At 35.6% G+C, this 20936-nt stretch overlaps 1 protein-coding gene across 2 annotated transcripts in view; it reads right to left on the minus strand.

The window, feature by feature from the left end:
• VPS50 (VPS50 subunit of EARP/GARPII complex) overlaps positions 1–20936 on the minus strand; it is an 81819-nt gene that overhangs the window by 36448 nt on the left and 24435 nt on the right. The window contains exons 11-17 of one of the 2 annotated variants that reach the window (XM_050312734.1): positions 19602–19700; positions 16218–16358; positions 11574–11709; positions 4719–4811; positions 3900–3993; positions 3227–3325; positions 75–165 (exon numbers count right to left, since the gene is read on the minus strand). In XM_050312734.1, the coding sequence (XP_050168691.1) occupies positions 75–165; positions 3227–3325; positions 3900–3993; positions 4719–4811; positions 11574–11709; positions 16218–16358; positions 19602–19700 (753 nt within the window). Of the gene's footprint in view, positions 1–74; positions 166–3226; positions 3326–3899; positions 3994–4718; positions 4818–11573; positions 11710–16217; positions 16359–19601; positions 19701–20936 lie in introns of both variants that reach the window. The other variant, XM_050312725.1, reaches the window with a different exon arrangement.

Here is a 20936-nt window from a genome sequence, read left to right on the forward strand (position 1 = left end):
CTACTTCTTAGAACACCTGGACCCCTACTTGTTAAACTATTAATACATTAATATGTTTTATACATAGAACGTACATGAAGCTGCAGAATACTAAAGCTTGATTTAACAGGACAAAGTTCCCAGGTCTCATTCTCCAAAAACATTCTTAGTTCTTCAAGACGGGTTCTGAAAAAACAACAAATGAATACTTCAATTGGCAGGAAGTGTAAGTCAGAAAGCAGACAATTGCTTAACTTATGCAGTAAAAAATACCTTCTAAAACTGTACAAAAAGTCACACTTGAAAACAGATATTTAAGTAGTTCTTTCAACTGATAGACCACCCAAAAGCTGTGGCTACTAACATTGTCTTTTCATGATACCTCTGGAGAATGTCTCCAAGAATGTCTATCTCCAAAATTTGGACACAAATCTTTTTGGTCAAAACCATCAGAAACTATAGAGGGACATCTATGGTTACGCAGAAATACTGGACTTTTTTTCCTCTATGTACACTGTAGAAAGCAACACTCTATTAGCAGCTCAACAGCTTCTGAAAGACCAGACAAGATAGATGCTCCTTTCAAACACACTGAAGCCAACACATAGCAAAGGGAAGTGGAAAGAACTCATGTCCCACAGACAACTTTTCAGAGAAGAAATTTTAAATGGCTATTAATCTGTATTTTTCTTCATAGCTTAACTTTACTTTGGTACCAATATAGAAAATGTAATAAGGAAAATAATCAAGCCATTATATCCCTTCATTGTTTCTGTTACATTTTTAATCACTAGAAAAGCCTCCTTTAATAAAGAAAAAATTCTGCCACGTAAGTGGAACATAGAGATAAAAACAGCCTATTGAGGTCACACAGCTCTATCTTTTCTTCTTAATATCTGGTATATTGTTTTGTTTAACAAGTACCAGTTGGTAATTTATGCACTGGGTTTCTAATTAGGCAATAAAATATTCTAGAAATACCACTACTTCAACAATGAACTACAACCACCACTACCATTAAAATTTGCCTGCCTCAATGAGATAAAGCAATGTGTTGAATTATGACTACAGTTTGCTAGTGTCTGTTTAAATTCACCAGTTAAATGCAAACAGACTTCAAGTTTTCCATGCATTTAATACCAGAAACAACAGACAGAGATGCTGTGAAAACCAGAGTTAGATTAAAATTCTTTGTGAGGGAGACTAAGGTGAAAGAGTCATAGAAAAGCAAACATTTAAAAGCCACACAGCAACAGGTTTTGTAGCATTTCAAAGCTGAAATCAAGGCTCTGACAAAATATTTGAACAAATGCTCTTCGTTTTCACCAGCATATGTCTAGAAAGGGGCACATATAGAAGACCTGATGCATTCATTCTCTGAAAAGCTTTAGTGATCAGACACACCTTTTTACAAGTGTATCAGTACAAAAAGTAAATTGCATTCCAAAAAGCACCATACTGATGCTCTTCACCAAGAGTCCATTCAAATTTCTCAAAATAATCAGCTTCACCCCAAAAAAGGCTTCATGTATGCTCTAGTAGCACGTTCTCTTCCACATTTTTTGAATTACATGGGCAATGCCTTTGAATGATTTCTTTGTATTGGCAGTTCTCTATAACCAAAGACTTCCCAGGAGGCCACATATGTCAAATTACACAAAAAAAGAACTGATTACTCCTGGACACTAAGCATTTCAGCTCTATGTAGCTAATTAATCCTTAAAAGAGCTACTGCTTTTTTTCTTTCCCTCCAATTAAATACACAAGAGGAGTGAAAGCCACATTAGCTTGATGTGAAAAGGCAAGATGCTTAAAGCTTTTATATAAAATAACCTGAGGCACATAGCTGTGAGGCAGGGTTTTTAATATTTTCCCTTCTGAGGATGAAAACATCAGCCAATTAATCTTCACAATACCCAGAGCATAAAATACATAAAAAGTATTAAAAGGTTCACACAATTTGAGTCATATCAATAAATATTTCCTTTTATTTTCACAAGATTTACATTGCATTAATAAAAAACCCACAAGTTATTTCAAAAAATCATTTCTATATGTATTCCACCAGTGTTTCCTAACCTTTATTTTACCCAAAGATGATTCAGAAAATTAGTCCCTAAGCAGTTAAACATAAGCAAAACCATAGCAGTCTAAATGATCTTTCCTTAACCAAATAAGGCATTACATAGTAAGGCAGTGTGGTAAAAGATGGTTAGGTAGACCAAAACCAGTTAATAAAATTCAGTTCAGGATTCAGAAATGCTTTCAAGAAATAAAGATAGGTGGCATCTCCTGACCAGACATAATGTGGATCTGATTAAAGCTCAAGCTTTTCAGACAAACTGCAACTGAGCTCTTCATCAAATGTCCAAAAAGAAATAGTAGCTACAAACTACCAAAGATGGAAGAAATTTCAAACCACATTCTCGTCTCCTGAATTTAGACACTGTCTCATGTTCTTCTGCCATAACTTTCATATTTCATGGATTTTAGGCAGAAAGTCTCAGACCAAATGTGTCTGGATGTATTAGCTGTATGACAGATGACAAGAGATCAAGACTAGGAAAGTCAGAGTTTCTTAGAACATAGAACACTCTATTTCTTCTCATATCTTTCTAGCTTTTTACATCCAGAAAGAAGTTAATGCTAGACAACTGGAAGAAAAAAGTTGTCAGTCATCCAAATCAAAATATTTGGAAAATCAAGGCAATTAAAACAAATAAACAGAAACACAAGTCTTGAAGCTGTCGTAGCCATATATCATATTTAAGTCCAGAGACTGCCTGTCCATGACAGCACATATAACTGGCCTCAGATACAACAATAGAGTTGACTGAAATGTAATTAGATACTACCAATGAAAACACCATGAAAATATGACCAAACGGATGGACTCAGTTCTAAATATCTTATTTGATGCAAGACAAAATTGCACATTGAAAAAAAAATTCACAGTCATACAGGATCCCTCTTTTTAAGCAATGGCATAGAAAAAGAAGTAACAATTTTGCTACAGAGATTGGACTTCAGAGGCATTCATCCTCAGGATGCCAGTGGGCAACGTAAGAGGTAACCTGCAAAACTACCAAAATTCTACATAAAAAAATTGTTCATCTTTATCTGGCTTGCCAGCTACAGAACTAGGGCTTTCCACAACCATAGCAGAAGCAAAGGCTTTTGGAAAAGCGATTTACCCAACAAAAATAAATGCCATTACAAACATTCACTACACATATAGCAGTCTCACCTGTGGTATGTTTTGAAATAGTTAACACTTTGTTTTCTGATAGACTCTTGCAAAACTTCAGACTTACTGCCACAAAATTCTTCTCCAACTTGCATCAGCCTATAGTAACAAAACAAAGTTTAGAACTATTTATTGATTTATTAATACTGCTGTTCCAACCATGAGTGTACAACATGTATCTCCATAAAAGCAGAGCACCAGTGTTACGTTGCAATGCTAAGGCTGCATTCCACAAAAGTCCATGTCTCATTTCCCTCTAAATCCTATCATTATGTCCCATATACATAGAGACAAAGAGACATAAGCAAAATAAATGTTTTTTTGAGATCCCACTATGCAGGGCAAGCTGTCAGCTCACAGTCTCAATCTGTCATTTTTTTACCAAAACTGAAAGACATAATATTGTAAAGGTTGGTAAAAATTGCTATACCTGCACATCTCAAATTTTAAAGGCAGACAATACTGAAATCATATCACCCTTAAGCACTACTTGAGCAGCAAAGTAATTCATGCTACCTTTCCCAAATCCTCATAAACTCCAACATAAAGAATAATTGCTCTTCAAGCTCAGCACATATGACTGAAGTCAAAATGTAAGTATTAGCCTTAATCAACTGTGCTATCTTATCAGAGGGGACATGTATTAAATGGTCTTACGACCACATCAGTATACCTGCTGATAACATCAAGTACAAATATGAAGTCGTCATATTTGAAGTTAGACAGATCCGTTCCCAGAAGATATGTTTTCACTTTCAACTGAACATCCTACAAAACACAAACAAGTTTTTGTATACCTAATACACTAAAGGCAAAAAGTGAAGGTTCAGATGCCTGGTTCATTAGCACTTTTTGGTTGCTAGCACTTATAAATTCTTTTTTTGAAATTTAGAGTAAAACTCCATTTTCTTTAACAGGGATGGTGTCTCTAAAGTAATTTTATAATGAGTTTCTTTAACAGTCTATAACACAAGGTCAATCATAGATGCTTTATTATCAGTGCAAAAGCAGAGCTCAGGATTACAGCTTTTTCATCATATGTTGGGGTGTCACTGCACATCAGACTGATCCAGCAGTCAGATCAGGAATACTGTGAAACCAGGCAGGTTCACAAGACTCCAACTTCTCCATAGCTCTGGTTATACCAGAAATATAAGGCAGCATGACAGTGCTAACACAGAAAAGTGCATGAAAAGAAAATAGATAGTGGGACAGCACAGAGATTGTGAAAAATGAAATCAGACTTAAAGTCCTGTTACTATATTTTGGTATCTTGACTGAGTTTGTAAGTGTAGTAACCAAGTAGTAACTAAGTCACAGAAATTATTTTTCCATGGTATTGATATATTCAAATCAGATCAAACCACTTTTAAAAAAATCCCTGGAGATATTTCTTTAAGAAGATTAGTATAAATATAACTGTAATTAATAACGGGGAGGTGGGAGAAGAGAGGGAACAAATACTTAGGGGGGGAAATAGTCAAAAAACATCCCTGCCATATTCGTGAAAGTCCATGTTCTAACTTCTTTTTCACATAGTTACGGTCAAAACAGTTCTCTTCAGTTCCCATCACATTGTTGCCATCTGAAACTTAAGGTGAAAGGCATTGTAGATAGTTCCAAAAGCTTTGAAATGTATACTATTTTCCTACCCATTACGAAACTTTTGCTTTAGCTATTGCCATATTATTTAGCTATTGCCATATTATGTAAACTCCAGGAGAGCTACTTTGCTCTAAACTTTTGAATGGAAATGAATAATGCACATATAAGTATTATATGTGCATGCAAACGAGGAAAGCTTCTGATGGCTTTTATGTGAGAAAGATATCCCATTCAACAAAAATAAAAAAAGATGAGAGCAACATATACTGATATTTCAAATGAAAAAATTCAATGCTTAAGTGGGTACTGCTTATCCTCTACAACAAGATTCTCTAAGACGTTCTACCTTTGTAGACACGGATCGTGAACTTAAAAGTTTCAGAAGCAAGATTTTTTACTTTATGCCACACCAAATTCTTAATGCAATTCTGAGGAGAGATACTGGAATTTTTCCATGAACTATGCAAAACAATATGGCATCTTCTTTCCTTTTACCCATACTAATCTATGCTTATGCATGAAATAATTTCAATCATATAACTATTCCCATAGCACTGCATCACTTTCCAAAAAAGCACTGTAATGTATGATAAACTGCCCTTGCATGTGGTCCCCCTCTCCCCATGGAGGAAATAGATTTTATTTCCATTTTTAGAAAGAGAAGGTAATATTTTATATGATATTTGTGAGCCTATAACAGTAGTTACCCCTGCAGTCAGTGATGGCACGGTGTCACACAGTTTGCTTCACAGCCTATGACTGACCACAGGAAAGCTCTGGTTTAACCAGGCTATACAGACAAATGATAACTCTAGCTTCCCTGACAAGGAGAGAAGCTATACATGTCCTTAAAAGCCTGAACTATTTAGTGATTTGACATGAACAATAAAAATTCCCACAAAATAATACACTGAAATATTACAAAGCATATAGCCGTCCTTCCATTCCATCATTCAAGAGACTGCAAACACAGAAGAATTAGGACTGCCTGTAGTAAGTACCCCAGCATTGCTGTGCAGCTCAGACCAGTCTTTCTATCTCTTCTGCAACCTGCAGCTAGTTTTCAGAGCTTGGGAAGACTATTCAGTCCCTTGCTCCTGGCTCAGCTGGTTGCATCTTTCTACCTCCACACAAAGGCTCCCAACTAAAAGATAGCTTCTTTCGCTTACTCCTGATCCCAGCATTTCCTCTCAGAATACTCCATTGAGCCCTAAACTATCACATTGCACATCAGGAATTCTCCTCCCCTCTGTCTAGGAGTCACAGGAACAAGCAGCACAAAGCCCAGATCCAATAGGTGTGCAGAGAAGGACATGGAGAAAACTAAATAAACAGGTCAAATGAAAGCAATTGTTTACTATATTCGTGGGAAAGACAGCTACTATCTATAATTTGAGTTTACTCGGACATTAAAAGGACAAGTCTAATAGACTAGGGTATGTCTAACATTCTTGCCTTAGATTATATTCCTGAAAGACAGGCTCTTTTTTAATGTCAGACTTCATGGCCAGGTAGATACACTGCTACAATGACAACAGGAAGGCAAAGGGAAGAGCAGAACTTCTAACAGCTCCTCAGTGACCTGCAGTAATGTACTGGTCAGCCCTAACTTGCAGAACAATTTATGCGGAATAAATAAATACAAAAAATAATGATAATATATTTCTAGCATCAACAGGGAATTCAGAAGCAATCCAAGGCCACCAGGGAAACAGCACTAAGGCCGTTTAGCCTGTTCAGCTGTTAAGCTGTGTGATGCTACCAGATGCCTCAGGTGCAGTTCCAGAAGCTTTTCATTCATGAGCTGACCTCATCAATGCAGGAACAGGATTTCATGTGGTCATTCAAAACTCGCAAGGAAAAAATGTCACCTGCATACCAAATACCTGTCACAGCAGTGTTATTTAGATGGTAATGTGCTACCAGGACCACAGTGAGAGCTAATCCTGACTGACCTTTGCAGTTCTTCATTACAAGGCTTCACAGCTTTTTCCAGAAAAGCTCCTGGCTTAGTTTCACTTTCCTCAGAGGAAAGAGCAATTTTGCATGTCTAATTGCAAAAGAGTCCAGAAACATAAAAAAGCCTATTGCCCTCCATCTGTCAGCACTAAGAAATGTTTCTCAACAACGTAAGTGCTCTTCCCTTGTCAAGTCTTGCCCTGAATCCAGACCTTGCAGTCTAGATGAATATCATGTAAATATTGTGAGCACCCTACTAATGAGCCAAGTAAGGAATGGGAGGCCAGACCCCAGACTTTGATCAACCTTTTCAGATGTGTGCAGAACAGACCTCCATGGCATTATCTGGACTACTACATATTTAAAAGAAGGAAGGAAAGGCATCCAGTAACAGGAATGGTTATGACTGGTATCAGACACTGACAATTCAACTAAACCGAAATACAAAAGAGCACAGCAGACTGGCCATGTTCTGACCATGTCTTCTTCAGATCATCCAGTACTCACTGTCAAGTGAGCAGAGTTTTCTTCTGTAACTATCACTAATCATAAATATCACTTAACAGTGTTTCATACTCCCAGTCTTAGACCTGACTCTCTGTAAGTAGAAGAGCATGATATACATTTTCTCCCCCTCAACCATTGAGGTTCTGCTTTGAACCTTTCCAGAGTATGTTTCTCAGAACAAGAACTGTTATTATATGAATGTTTATACAACATATAAGCATAACAGGAACAACAAAAATATGAAATCTTCAACATCCGTACCTCCATTTAAATTTAAAAAAATGTGTAGAATATGAATACTGAGAAGGATGCTGGTCTTGCTTAGTTTCTTTCAGACAGAGCTATGGGTGTATCTGGACATGTTATTAAATTATGAACATTATCAAACACTGAGAAATATTCAACTGCAAGCCAGGGACTGTGGTATGAACACTACCAAGAAGAAATGTCTAGCCAGTAAGTATGTCCACAAGGCTAGAACTCAAGAATATAGAACTAGGATAATAATATATGCAGCCAGATTGTAAAAGCTCTAATACTGTCAACTGAATAACTTCTCATCACAATTAAAAACATAACAAAATACAGTTTGGAATTTGGGCTTATATTAGGGACAAATACTCATTTCTTCAAAGGCTGCAAAGCTGTATTCAACTTTTTCCTCCTTAAAGTCATTGACACTGCTTTTGCAGGTTAACTGAGAATTTATCCTAATGACTCAAAATGAGATTTTGAGGCTGTTTGATATGCAAACAAGACGCAAACACATTTCCATACTATATCTACTCTTGTAGGGCACTCAAAAAAATTTTTCCTTGTGAAAGAAAAATCATAAACCAAATATTAGCCTCCTAAATATGTTCGTTTTCTGAAAGTAGTAATTCTGACAAATGCATTTCCATAAGCAATTTGCACGGAAGATTAAACAAAATATAAACAGAAAGAATAAACCAACCAGAAAAACTCTAAGTGGATTTACCATTTCTCAGACTATGCAAGGAAACAAATCCAGCTACCTGAGCCACAGCACGCTCTTTGTATGATTCTGCAACCTCCTCTGTTCTTAACTTCTACAGACTGAGGCCACTCCTAAAACAGCCAGTGTCTTTGACCTGTTCTCTACACTAATATCATAGTCCTTGTATTCATAAACTGCTACTCATGAAGGAATGGTTGGACAGACACTGTGATATAAATGCTATTGTTCAATGAAAAATCCATGTAATATTCTCTCTGTCAATCTCCTGGTGCTCATGTGGTTTATGGTCAGTCATGCTACAAGGTCTTGTTTCCAGTCTTTTAATGAACTGTACAGCAGCTAATTTCACACAGGCAAACATATTAACTTAGGATAATTTGCTTGAAAATTAAGGATTGGATAAAGGTCCACAAGCATTTATACTTTTTGCTTTGAAGAATTTGTAACAGGTAGCAGAACACATAAATATTCATAATCACACAGAAAAACAGGAATCAAAAGCACCCAGGAGTTCTCCTAGATGCCTGATTTAAATACAGTAATTCTTCAGTTTTTTCAGTATTTCTCAAAAACTCATAAAGGCAGCCTTCAGTCATAACAAAAGGTTTTTGTTTAATCCTTGCTGGACAGAGGAAAGGGAAAAAAAATAACAAACCAAAATCAATTGCATCTCTGTCCTCTAGCTTCACTCTTTCACTCCTTGAATACCAAGCAGATCTTGCACAGAATTTACACAGTATTATAAAAGAAAATTTTTGAAAATTAAAACGGTTGACATTCATTTTACATCTTGCATCATTTTCTTCTTGCTTTTTTCCAAATGTATTATAGATAATACAGTTATTACCCACTTTTACCACTAGGATTACCCTTGTGAAATCACTAAATGCTACAAGCGATCATTTTACTGCCCACTTTTGTACTTCTGTTAAATCATTGTCTCATAAATACATGTAAGTTACATCAAAATCACAGTAAATGTTATGGTATGTGAAAATCCAACTGAACCAGACAAGCACTTGCACGAACCAATGTGACACTGGAGTTCACTTTCCTTTGAGAAGGAAAGACAACAATGACCCGCACAAGTCCCTTTAACATTAACTTTCTATTTGATTCTCTACTACAAACACAAACAATGTTCTGACCACAACCAATAATGCCATGGAAAATTTTCCAGTAAGTAGTTTATTTTCAGGGATGAAACCCCAGATCACAGCAATTTGCTGTTTACTGTACGAGCAACAAAATCACAGAATAAGCAACAGTTCACTAAATGTGACATAGAACTTATCTCATGCTATAAAGTTGATGAATTTAGTTCACTAATTTTACCTTCAGTAGGATTAAATAAATTATACCTATGAACACTTAATTCTGTCTTTCCAACAGTGTATTAGAGCAATTAAGTATAATTGATGATCACAGAACTATTAATACCATATATTTCACTAGTATTTACTGCTATTCTGTAACAGAACACTTCAGCAACAAAAATCTCATGATTATTTCCTTTTTCATGAAAGGTCATAAGGGACATAAAATACATGTCTCATTATTTTAAAATAATTAGGATTCCATTTATATCTAGAGATAATTATCTGTTTCCATTTAGTTTATTCTAAGTATGTGGTTTTTTCAATTGGTCTTAGAAAAGGTAATTGCCAAAGATCAGTCCACGCTACAACTGAAATAAACTGCAAATTCTGAACTCCAATTTCTCTTCAGACTCAAACTAGAGTAATTCTCAGAACAATAACAAGCAGAATATTTGAAGATATAAAGCAGAGACACCTCTTTCCTCAGAAATGCAGAAGGGCAATTATTTACAAGTTAGGCAAAGTACATTTTAACATCTGTAACAGGCCTCAGTAATCACAAACACTTGACAACGTGACCTAGATGAAGTGTAACCTCCTTTCAATAATCCAAGCAGGACTTCTTTTGGATAAGCTTCACTATTAAAATAGAAAGAGCAATGTAAATCATGTCATCTAAGTCCAACTTCTCACTTCTACAGCTGTGCTTGTGCCCTAAGATCAAGAATCCCTTGACACACTTAAGGTACTTTCTTAGAGTGCTGGCATCAACTGGTACAACGAGAGAAAAATACCAGGACAGCCTTGAGTTCTCAAAACGATAAAAGGCAGACACACACAAACACTGAAGACTGCTTAAGTCTATTTTAGCATAATGTCCTGAACTGCCTCCCTGGTTCCTTCTGACATACATGCCCTTTCTACAGGAATTTTACTCTTTGGCTTTCACACACATCACAGCCATTAAATCAGTAAGTATGGAATGAGAATTCCATGTATGGGTTTAATAATTACTGCATCATGAGCAATAAGTTTTAGAAAAAACCTTTAGTAGATGTTTATGGTCCCTCTGAAATTGTACTTGTAAAATTCTCTTTGTGTGCTTTATCACTGCAGAAGTATATGGAAAAATGATTCAGAAGATCAACTATATTCCAGTTGTACATTACAGCTAAGCCACATCTCCAGAACCTTAAAAACTAAGAGACAGAAGATTAGTAGTAAGCATACCAAAACACTCTGGCATGCATGTAAAAAGCAAGGAATTTAAAATTACTCGTATGACGGTATCTACCACTTCATTAGGCTTAACGGTTCCTGTAAAAGCCTTTGCAGTGCAGATTATTTTCTTTCTTCAGGATATCACAAGGAACGACACTAAGGGGAACTACTTTGGTAAGTGCACCTGTGGCTGAGAAAGTTGTCAACTGTGATAATGTTTCCATGCAATAAATTCTTTATGACACCTGCTTGATTTTACAACAAAATGAAAAAAGAGAGAAGAAAACGTAATTTTCTGAAGTTACTTAAAATGTAGAATATTGAGAATGGGCAATTAACTCAAAAGTTTAGAATCTTTCTTCACATGGTGCATCTCAAAAGTAAATATTTCAGCTCTGAATTTTAATTCTGATATGATGATAAAACCTTTCATCTGAAAAATAGTTTCAACGGAAATATTTTCAACAAGTTTTTAATTGTTTTGTGGGTTTTTCTTAAGATTCCACACAACAGGGGTAGGACATGTCCCCTAAGAATCGTTTAAAATAAAAGCATTTATATCTACAAGATTGGCACATACAAATATTCATTAAAAAATTAACCTTATACTGAAGAGTACAAAAATCCAGTGATTGTTTCAGTTCTTCCTGCACTCTATAAGCAATAATGCTGAAGGCACCGAGTCAAGACCACAAAGATACAGCACAAGAAAAGTTACATCCAAATATCAGAAGTTTTGTTTCCAGAAGTTTCTTACCAGAAGACACAACTGCTGCCTCATCTTGGTCATGGTTCTCATGCCACTGCATCGTTCGGTAGTAACTGAGCATGACTTCCCAGAGGGCTTTGCAGAGATCAGCCAGGCATGGAATGTAGCTGTCCGATGTAATATGCTACAGAAAAACAAAGTAACATTGTGAAACCTCAAAATTGTCTTCCTTTTTCACAGTGGCAACACAAACCATACAAACCCTTCCATACTCATACAGCTGAGGTGCTTGATATATATCAGTTTCATTTTCAAATGTATTTGAGCGGTGATGAATTCCTGATTTTAATCAACTAATCAAATGCTGTCCAAGAGTGCAAAGTTTATTTATTACCACTTTTCTCATAGTGCGCCCATATGTTAAACACCTCTTACATTTATGGAACAACGAGGCAGATACAGACGTAAAGCCATAAAGTCTAAGGATCAGCACATTTCATTATCAAAGAGGGATGCAGCCACCCATGACATGAAGAACCACATCATTTCAATGATACAGATTCTTGTGGTACACAGAAGCCATCCTGGCCAGTACCCCACTGGTTTGAATGATGCATAAAGAAGCAGCTTAAAAACAAACAAACAAACTTAGATGGCAGCTGCCCTACTTCCCTGAATCACCATGCTCCAAAGAGCCAGCTATGATTTCAGATACTCTTTAGGTGAAGAGTATCAATTTTATCAGAGAGCAAGATACACAGAAGAAATAACTAAGATGAGACTGTCAGGAAAAGGGATGACTTTGAGAAGGGGTATTGCTGGATAAAGAAAAAACTGTAAAATATATTCAGAGGGCATCAGAGTGGCAATGCTACGCCACCCTTGTCTCAGTCACTGTGAAGCACAGTGTCACCACTTATAGACTAGGGCAAAGTCCAGCTGCACAGATATGATTTTAATTACACTGTTATTTAATGTTTCTCATAGAAGTCTGGAAATTAGCACTTCCAGCTAACACTACTCTAGAAAACACCATGTTTTCCGATAGCTATGTCAGTGTCCACAGCTGACTTCTGCAGGGCTAATTAGCTTTTACCAACTGGGTACTGTGTGCCTGATAACATAAATACATATATCCATGATGATACAAAAGTTTTGGCATCAGTTACAAGACAACTCTTCAAAAATATAAACAGTTTCTGCAACAGAATCAACCATGGATTCCATTCAAACCCTTAATTAAGGCAATCAATTCCCTCAACTGCATCCTCATACACTGATCTCACTGAGGCTTTCAAAACACTGTCCTTCTCAAGAATCGTAACATCACTGATCATCTTCAGTACAGTTGTTGGAGAATAAACATTACACTGAACAGATTTCCACCACTACTCCTATTTTTCAGCTTTCAAGTAAAAAAAAAAAATTATAAATTGCACATCTTTATTTTCTATTTCATCATGTTCTCTTGTTTCCCAAGCTTAAATAATGTTCCTGGCAGCAGGACATACCGCTCAAGCCATATTCTCCTACATTCCACTTATGATTAAGGACTTACAGAAACTGTTCTTCAGCATTAACAGATGTCACTAGCAAAAGTATCTGGAGGCTTCATGTTAATAATCATGTCCTTTCATTATGCTTGTTTGGGTTTTTTTTAAACTGAACTATTATCCTCGTTCTGTGCCCTACCAAACCAGAGCTTCCTCAAAGAAAGCATCAAATTAGGTATCCTGGACATATTGACAAAAAAAAAAAAAAAAAAAAATTATGCTCTTGGTACATAAAAATTGTGACAATTGAGAAAACTACTTTTTTTTCTAAAACACCCTTTAATTGAAGAGTTGATATACATTAGTGACTGCATTATTGAGACATTTTAATCTCAGATACTATAGGCCTTTGCTAACAATTGAACAAAATAGGGTAACAAGTTTATCATTCAAACAATAAGTTGTCCTGCCAATTCACCTGCTGATTCAGCCATTTTCTCTACCAACTCATCAGGAAATGTTACTCTTACTGTATTTCAGGGTGTTTAGTAGCTATAAAATCTAAACCTTGCTTATGCAGATTACTATACTTAAAGATACACTGGTCTTCAGGTGGCCAGGAAGAAAGGATCACTTACTATCACTAAATACCAAGATAATTCCGTTTAGACTAAGGAAACGAACAACTCAATTTCTTTGGACTTATACTCTCTGGATATAGAAATTCAAAACCTGAAAATGAAGCAGCCAAACTCTGCCCTGCTCCAGTAGTATTCAGAAAGTGAAAGGATGTAAAAGCTAGAGCATAGTATATTGCTAAGAAAAGAAACAATCAAAAAGGAAACAGTGAGTCTGAGTGCACAGGTACGTAACTTGCATAAATGCTTAAAAATTTCTGAAAACATTATTCTTTAAAAAAAACTCACATTATTAGAATATACAGTATCTGAAGAAACAAACAAAACAAAGGAAAAAAGCTAGTATAACCCCCCCACACCTCCATACAAAATGGAAATGAGTTAAATGAATTAATTTTGATAGATTTTTAGAAACACACAGCAGGAGATCTGTCCAAAAAGGAATACTTCAACTTTATATGACTTTCATTGTTTAATTAGAGGAAGTACTCCATAACCACTTATATGTTAAGAGCATCCTGGCTTAACAGCGTAGATAACCTGAAGAGGATTCTCACTAGAACTAAACAAAGATAAAAAAACCTCATATTTTAGTCTTAAACAATTTATTCCCCCAAAACAGAATGCAAGAGATAAAAATCTGCTGGTGTTTTTGCTGCAGGAAGTTAGGAATTTAATTGGTATGACAGCCCAGCTTATTCATCACTCCAATTTCACAAATGCACTGCAACAGGTAACAACCAACACTGAGCAGCACGGTTTGTAAGAGAGCAAAACTGCCCATCTGCAGCCTGTCCCTAAATACCTAATTGTTACCAAGAGAGTAATGAAAAAATAAAAAACTCAATTTCAAGCAAATTATAGCAGTATTCATTGTACATTATAGTCCCAAAGTCTCAGTACTTTCCTTTATACAGACTGCCAGATTCCAGCTATTGCAGGCTCACATAACTTAAACATTATCTCAATAAAGTTTTGAATAAGTAAAACCAAATAGAAATAATGACGTAATAATTTTGTAACCATGCAGATAAAGCCATTCTCTTCCAGTGTACTACAAAATGTGATATTTGCAAGTATCTGAAAGATTCCTCTGCACTGTAGAGAACAAGGATCAACAGTAGCACACAACCTGTATTTAGAAGCTGCCAGAAGCAACTCGGTAGTACAGCTTGTAAGTGTAAATAAATGGGCTTACTATCACTAGCATTAGCAAAGACTGAGAAGTAAACTAAAGGGCATACAGAAGTATAAAGCAAAAAAAAAAGGAAAAGAAAATTGCATTAGAAAGTAAGAAATGAAAATAAAACCACACTCCGAAGACTTATAGCAGAAAGATGAAAGGGCTGCAGTCCAGAGAACAAGAGATTTTGCTGGTTTGCTGGCTTTCTTCAGCTAGAATTCATCTCAGTAAAGTGCAAATTCCACCCATCTGGAAACTTTCTCATTCTGTTCATTAATACTTATGTCATTTATTCCCAATAAATTAATTTTTCATATCACACTTCCATTTATGTGCAGGCCCTTAGATGATGCAAGCTTTTTTAATCAAATGGGCACCTCTTTAAAATTAAATGGCTTTCAATATAGATGTGATGTTTACTAGTTGAAGCTACATGAGTCCAGGAGATATGAGAAGTGAAAGAGCAGAAAATGGATCAGAATATGAACTTTAATCTTCTTATGACTGTACTTTAATTTAATAAATTGCAACTGACAGGATGGGTCCATGAGTTGATGAAGTATGAGGAGGATTTAGCCTGTGACTGAAAAAAACACCCTAAAGAACACTCAAGATAGAAACATAGTTTCAAATTTTAAATCAATGTTAGAACTACCTAAAATATTTCACATTCTTCCTCCCCAACACTGAAGTTTAAGCAAATTTCTCAGGATATAACAGTAAAATCACAAGTGAAAAAACTCAATCACAAGTGAAAAAAACTCAAAATACAGTAATTCTAATAACATTAAAAAAAATAAACAAAACACAGATGTGGAAGAAACTGCACCTAAAATTTATACTAGAGGCAAATATATAGTTATTCCCAGTCCACGTTTTCCCTATTATCAGGCTTCTGTATCTCAATATAAGAGCCATCCCTTACCTTGGTATCAAAAATGCAATGAAACTGATACAAAGTCATTTGGGAAGACTCCAATTAAGATAGCATCTTTACAAGAATCCTTACTGAAATGTAGTATTATAGAAATTGTGAATACTACCTAAATGCACTAGAATAAAGTTCAAAGTTAATAATGATTCCAATAACTATCATATTATACTAAAGACATGGGAGTTTTGAAATGTTGGTCTTCTGTTTGTATCCTATGATTTACTTTGTATTTAGATGGAGTGCACAATAAGTCCAAGTGTTAAGATTTAGTGCAACCAAAATCATCACTAAGCTGTGAATAACAAATCTCTCAGCCTATAACTTGTATTAATAAACTATAGCAGCTGCAGAATTATTTTAATGAGTCCCTACTGACATAAGGTACACTTACAATAGTGGAAAAATTCAGATTAACAAATATACATATATACAAGAATTACATACTGTACAGAGGTCTTTGTACTGTAACTTCTGAAACTTGGTGTCTGTGTTTCCTGCACACAGCTCCACATATCCAAGGACTACTTGAAACACGGTGTTGTGAATGGCTTGAGTGAAGTGCATATGTAACTGGTCCATTGCTGTCTGAAAGAAATGGAGTAACATAAAATCAAATACAAAATTCAATTTGTCATACGCCAAAATCTTTAAGCCATCACCTTTTAAGGGAAGTTTTTTCAGTTCTGAACAAAAGAGACTGTAAGCATGGCTTTCGATCTTTGTCTCAAAAATACTTAATATAGAATTTGGTAATGTTACAATATGGTAATGTAAAAGAGTGCAGGTATTATAAGTAAAATCAGTTTCCTCTGCCATCCTCCCTCTATAATCCACTTTTTTTTTTTCCATTAACATGAGTAAATATTAACTGTACACCTATATAATACAGCTAATTATAGAATTGACTCATTCATTTTTTTACTCTCCTAATCACTGATTTTGTATCAAAAAGAAATTAGTTGAGATTTGTGCTCTTTCTCCCACTGGAAACACTTCCAACTAAAATAAAAATATTTCCTTTGTAATTATTAAAACTAAAACTACAATTACAAAGCCTTCAATCCATCCACTTGACAAACTGAAGAACATAAAGTAGAATTAAGTGTTACAGAAAGGTATGTACACCATATCAATAAATTTCCTATAAAACTCCCCTTTGTAACAGAAAAAAAAAAAGACGACATTTGTTTAAAAGAACATTATTTTTTTCAGAAAAATATATAACAGTACAAATACTAGGGACTAATGACTGCATAGCATGTTAATTTTGCTATAATCATGCCTGAGTTTCAGGTCAGGATGTTTCTTGAGTTTTCATGTTGTTAATAGACTGTACATAACATTAGTCCATTTCAGGAACAGAATTTTCTCACTGTTTCACAATATGCAAATAATCAGCATATGGTATATAGGGGAACCGACAAAAAATATCTTTCAAATGTCAGAATGAAGTTATCAGATCCTGCAGATTGAAAATGTTCCGTTTCACTACTTCCTTTTTGACATTTTTAGCTACTGACAAGAGCTGAGAACTCAATCATCCCATAAGAAATGAAAAAGCAATTCTGATTAAATCCTATTGCAAACAACCAATCTTCTACAGCTAGTGCTAACTTGAATCAGTCAAAGAAAACAGAATGACAAATGAAATAATGAGAAGTACTGAAGATACTGAAGGTTCATGACATTTTGTTTACTGAGAAGGGGTCAAAACAGGAGATATTTCAGTTACAATGCAACTAAATTATATTTAGGACAAGTTCAAAATACCTACTTTAGTAGTAATAAAAAGAATGTCAAAGCCAAGTCACTCTATCATGAGAACAAAGCAGGCGAAACCATGCAGTAACAAATAACACTTTTATTTTGTTCAGAAACTTCATTCCTCTGACAAACAATCTGCCTTTCTCAACATATCATGCACTTGACTTCGGACTAGTGAATGTTCAGTAAATAAAGAAATTGCATACAATGCACTGACAAAGGAAAAGTCTAATTAATTTTCTCCCCTGATTTTAAGTTGCAGTCTCTAGGCACTCCAATAGTTCTGCACATTAACAAAGTATGGGAAGATAAATCCATTTCTATCCTATTGCAGAGTTACACTGTTATCACTGTCAAGCCATGAAAAAAAGAACCCAACTCTGCTAGGAAGGTTCTAATTAGAAAGAAAGAAACAAGAAAACAAAAAATCAAACCAAACACCAAAAAGCGCCAATCTACTAACAGATATAATTCTGAAATCTGGAAATACCATTAAAAACAAACATTATAAAGAGCAAATGGGGTTATTGCCCTGTCTTCATCAAGGGACAGGCAGTGACCTGCACCAGCTAAAGCTTTCTGAAGGAATCTCTTCTCCACTTCTCATCACTGCTACACTGGCACCACCATGCTCAGCCTCAGTGCGTTATGAACACTGATCACTGACAAAACATGCTTCCAGGATTTTCTTGTTTCTTTATCCCTCTCTACTTCACAGGATCTTGGTATTAGCTTCCATACTTCATAGCTGCTTCAGAAAGAAACTGATTCACCATCTTCGCAGAGAAACCGTATGAAGCCTGTAGGCACTGCACCAGCAGAAGAGAACTACATCCTAGGGGAGAGCTTAGATCTACTCTTTACACAAAAAAATGCTCTAGGCACGCAGATGTAACTTTTAGGACATATTCACAGTGTATGTTTAAACACATGTCAGTGTTCAGGGTCAGGCTGGGTAAGACCCTGAGCAACCTTGTCTAACAGGAGGTATCCCTGTCCATGGCACAGCCGGTATAACTGGATGATCTTTAAGGTCGTTTACAACTCTTAACATTCCATGATTTTTTTTATGCCTTGAGACATATTTTTTTGCAAAAAACTATCTCCTCAAATCTTCATTCCTGTCATGTTACAGTACAATATAAAATGGAAACAGATGTAAGGTACAGGTTGTGCACAACTCAGACCTAGTTACTGAAAAATATTCACAAGACTAAAATCAATTAATAATGCAAACAGCATTATAAACAGAGCTGAAATATGGAACTGTTACATATGTTACATGTTGGAGTAATACACAGTTTACCTTTAGTAAGTACTGTTAAACTATCTGAGCATTATAAAAGCCTTTGAATACTTGGCAAGATTCATCAGCATTAGTGTGCTGATTTTGGCTGGGATAGAGTTCATTTTCTCCATAGTAGCTAGTACAGGGCTATGTTTTGGATTTGTGTTGGAAACAGTGTTGATAATTCAGGGATGTTTTAGCTATTGCTGAGCAGTTGCTTACACTGACTCAAGACTTTCCCTGCTCTTCATCCCACCCCACCAGAGTAGGCTGGGAGTACACTAGTTGTTGGGAAGGGACATAGCTGGGACAGCTGACCCCACCTGACCAAAGCTGGGGTCCATAACATGTGACATCATGCTCAGTAATGAAAGCTGGGGGAAGAAGAAGGAAGGGGGGAATGTTCAGAGTGATGAAGTTTGCCTTCACAAGCCACTGTTACACATGATGGAGCCCTGCTCTCCTGGAGATGGCTGAACACCTGCCAGTCCATGGGAAGTGTTGAATGAATTCCTCATTTTGCTTCAATTGTGTGCACAGCTTTTGTTTTCCCTATTAAATGGACTTTATCTCAGCCCATAAATTTTCTCACTCTTATCCTTCCAATTCCATCCCCCATCCCACCAAAGGAGAGAGAGTGAGTGGCTGTGTGGGGCTTAGCTGCCAGCTGGGATTAAACCACAACAATTAGGAAAATAAATTTCCATCCCAGTACTCAAAGTTCCATGCCGTTACATGACTGTTCTTTGTAACTTACTCAGAAGATGAGTACTAACCTGTGTTTTTCCAAGCAGCCTGTAAGCCTGCTGAACCTTTGTATAATGATTGATATCAAAATTCTTGCATATTTTGGAAAGCGCTACGTCCAATTGTTCCTATATAAATGAAAGAAAAGAATGTGTTAAACACTAAATAAAAATAGGCCAAGTAATACATTACTTAAATGACAAAAAAAGAAAGCAAACACATAAATACTAGTTCTGCCATCAGAGCTGTGTCTGAGCATACTGAGCGGCTTTGCAACAAATGAAGTTCACCTGTTATGGGAAGCAAATGAAAAAAAAACCCACCTTAAACAGGATCATACACTTAATGACTAATAAAGCTTTCAAGAATTTGACTATGAAGCTTAATAAGATAATTCTCACTTAGATGTTGTAATATATTCAGATACACAACCTACCTCTAGATAGTTCAATCTACAATGCAAGAAAAAAACCCCACAGGATGACTCAATAACATTTGATAACATCCCCAGCTAGCAGATATTCTCTCTACTTGACAGACACTAAAGCTATTTCAGTTCTAATTATTTAAGGATCTTGCAATGCAATCTTGCTCTTACAAATAGAAACCACAGCAGACGAGTGTTTACTCCCTATGTACTTTTACTTACTCCATTAGAAAACCTTCATGAATTACATCATGAGCCACATTTATGGTTTTAGTCCTAGAGATTTGGTGTGGGTTTTTTGTTGCATTTTCTTTCCTAAGCCAAATGGTAAAAGGACAAGTAAACTAAAGATTCAGAACTTCTCTAAAAGGTTACTCAGCAATTTCAGACATATACTGATTTTTTAAAAAATTTTCTTCTCTTATTTCTTGCAGAACAGCTGTACAAAGAGAGAAACAGAGATATCAAACTGCTCATGAACAGAACTCTTAAACACAGAGTACATTAACCATTTTGCAATAGTTCCTTCCACTATAGCCATCTTCCATTTTATTTGTAACATAATATAAAAGTAAGATCAATGTTAAAACCTAAATTACAAGGAAACAAAAAAAAAAAAAAAGAAAAAAGAATGGACAAAAGTAGAGGCACTCAATTATTGGAAAGACTCATTACTGAAACCTTAAGAGGTAGAATATTATTCTATATTATTTTATGTTAATTAGACTATGTATTTTACAGAAATACTCTATGAACACCAGGATGACTTTTACATTTCTCTCATATGCATGGACATAATTTCATCAGAAAATAAGATACTTTCACAGGAAGAAAATAAGATCTTTTTATAAATTCACAAGTAATAAATAAAAATCTTCAACGTGATTATTTAGCTAGCTATGAATTGCTTTCACCAACCAACACGGCACATTTTACC

Source organism: Myiozetetes cayanensis, unplaced genomic scaffold, assembly GCF_022539395.1.
Source record: "Myiozetetes cayanensis isolate MyiCay16 unplaced genomic scaffold, myiCay2020 scf1, whole genome shotgun sequence".
NCBI lineage: Eukaryota > Metazoa > Chordata > Aves > Passeriformes > Tyrannidae > Myiozetetes > Myiozetetes cayanensis.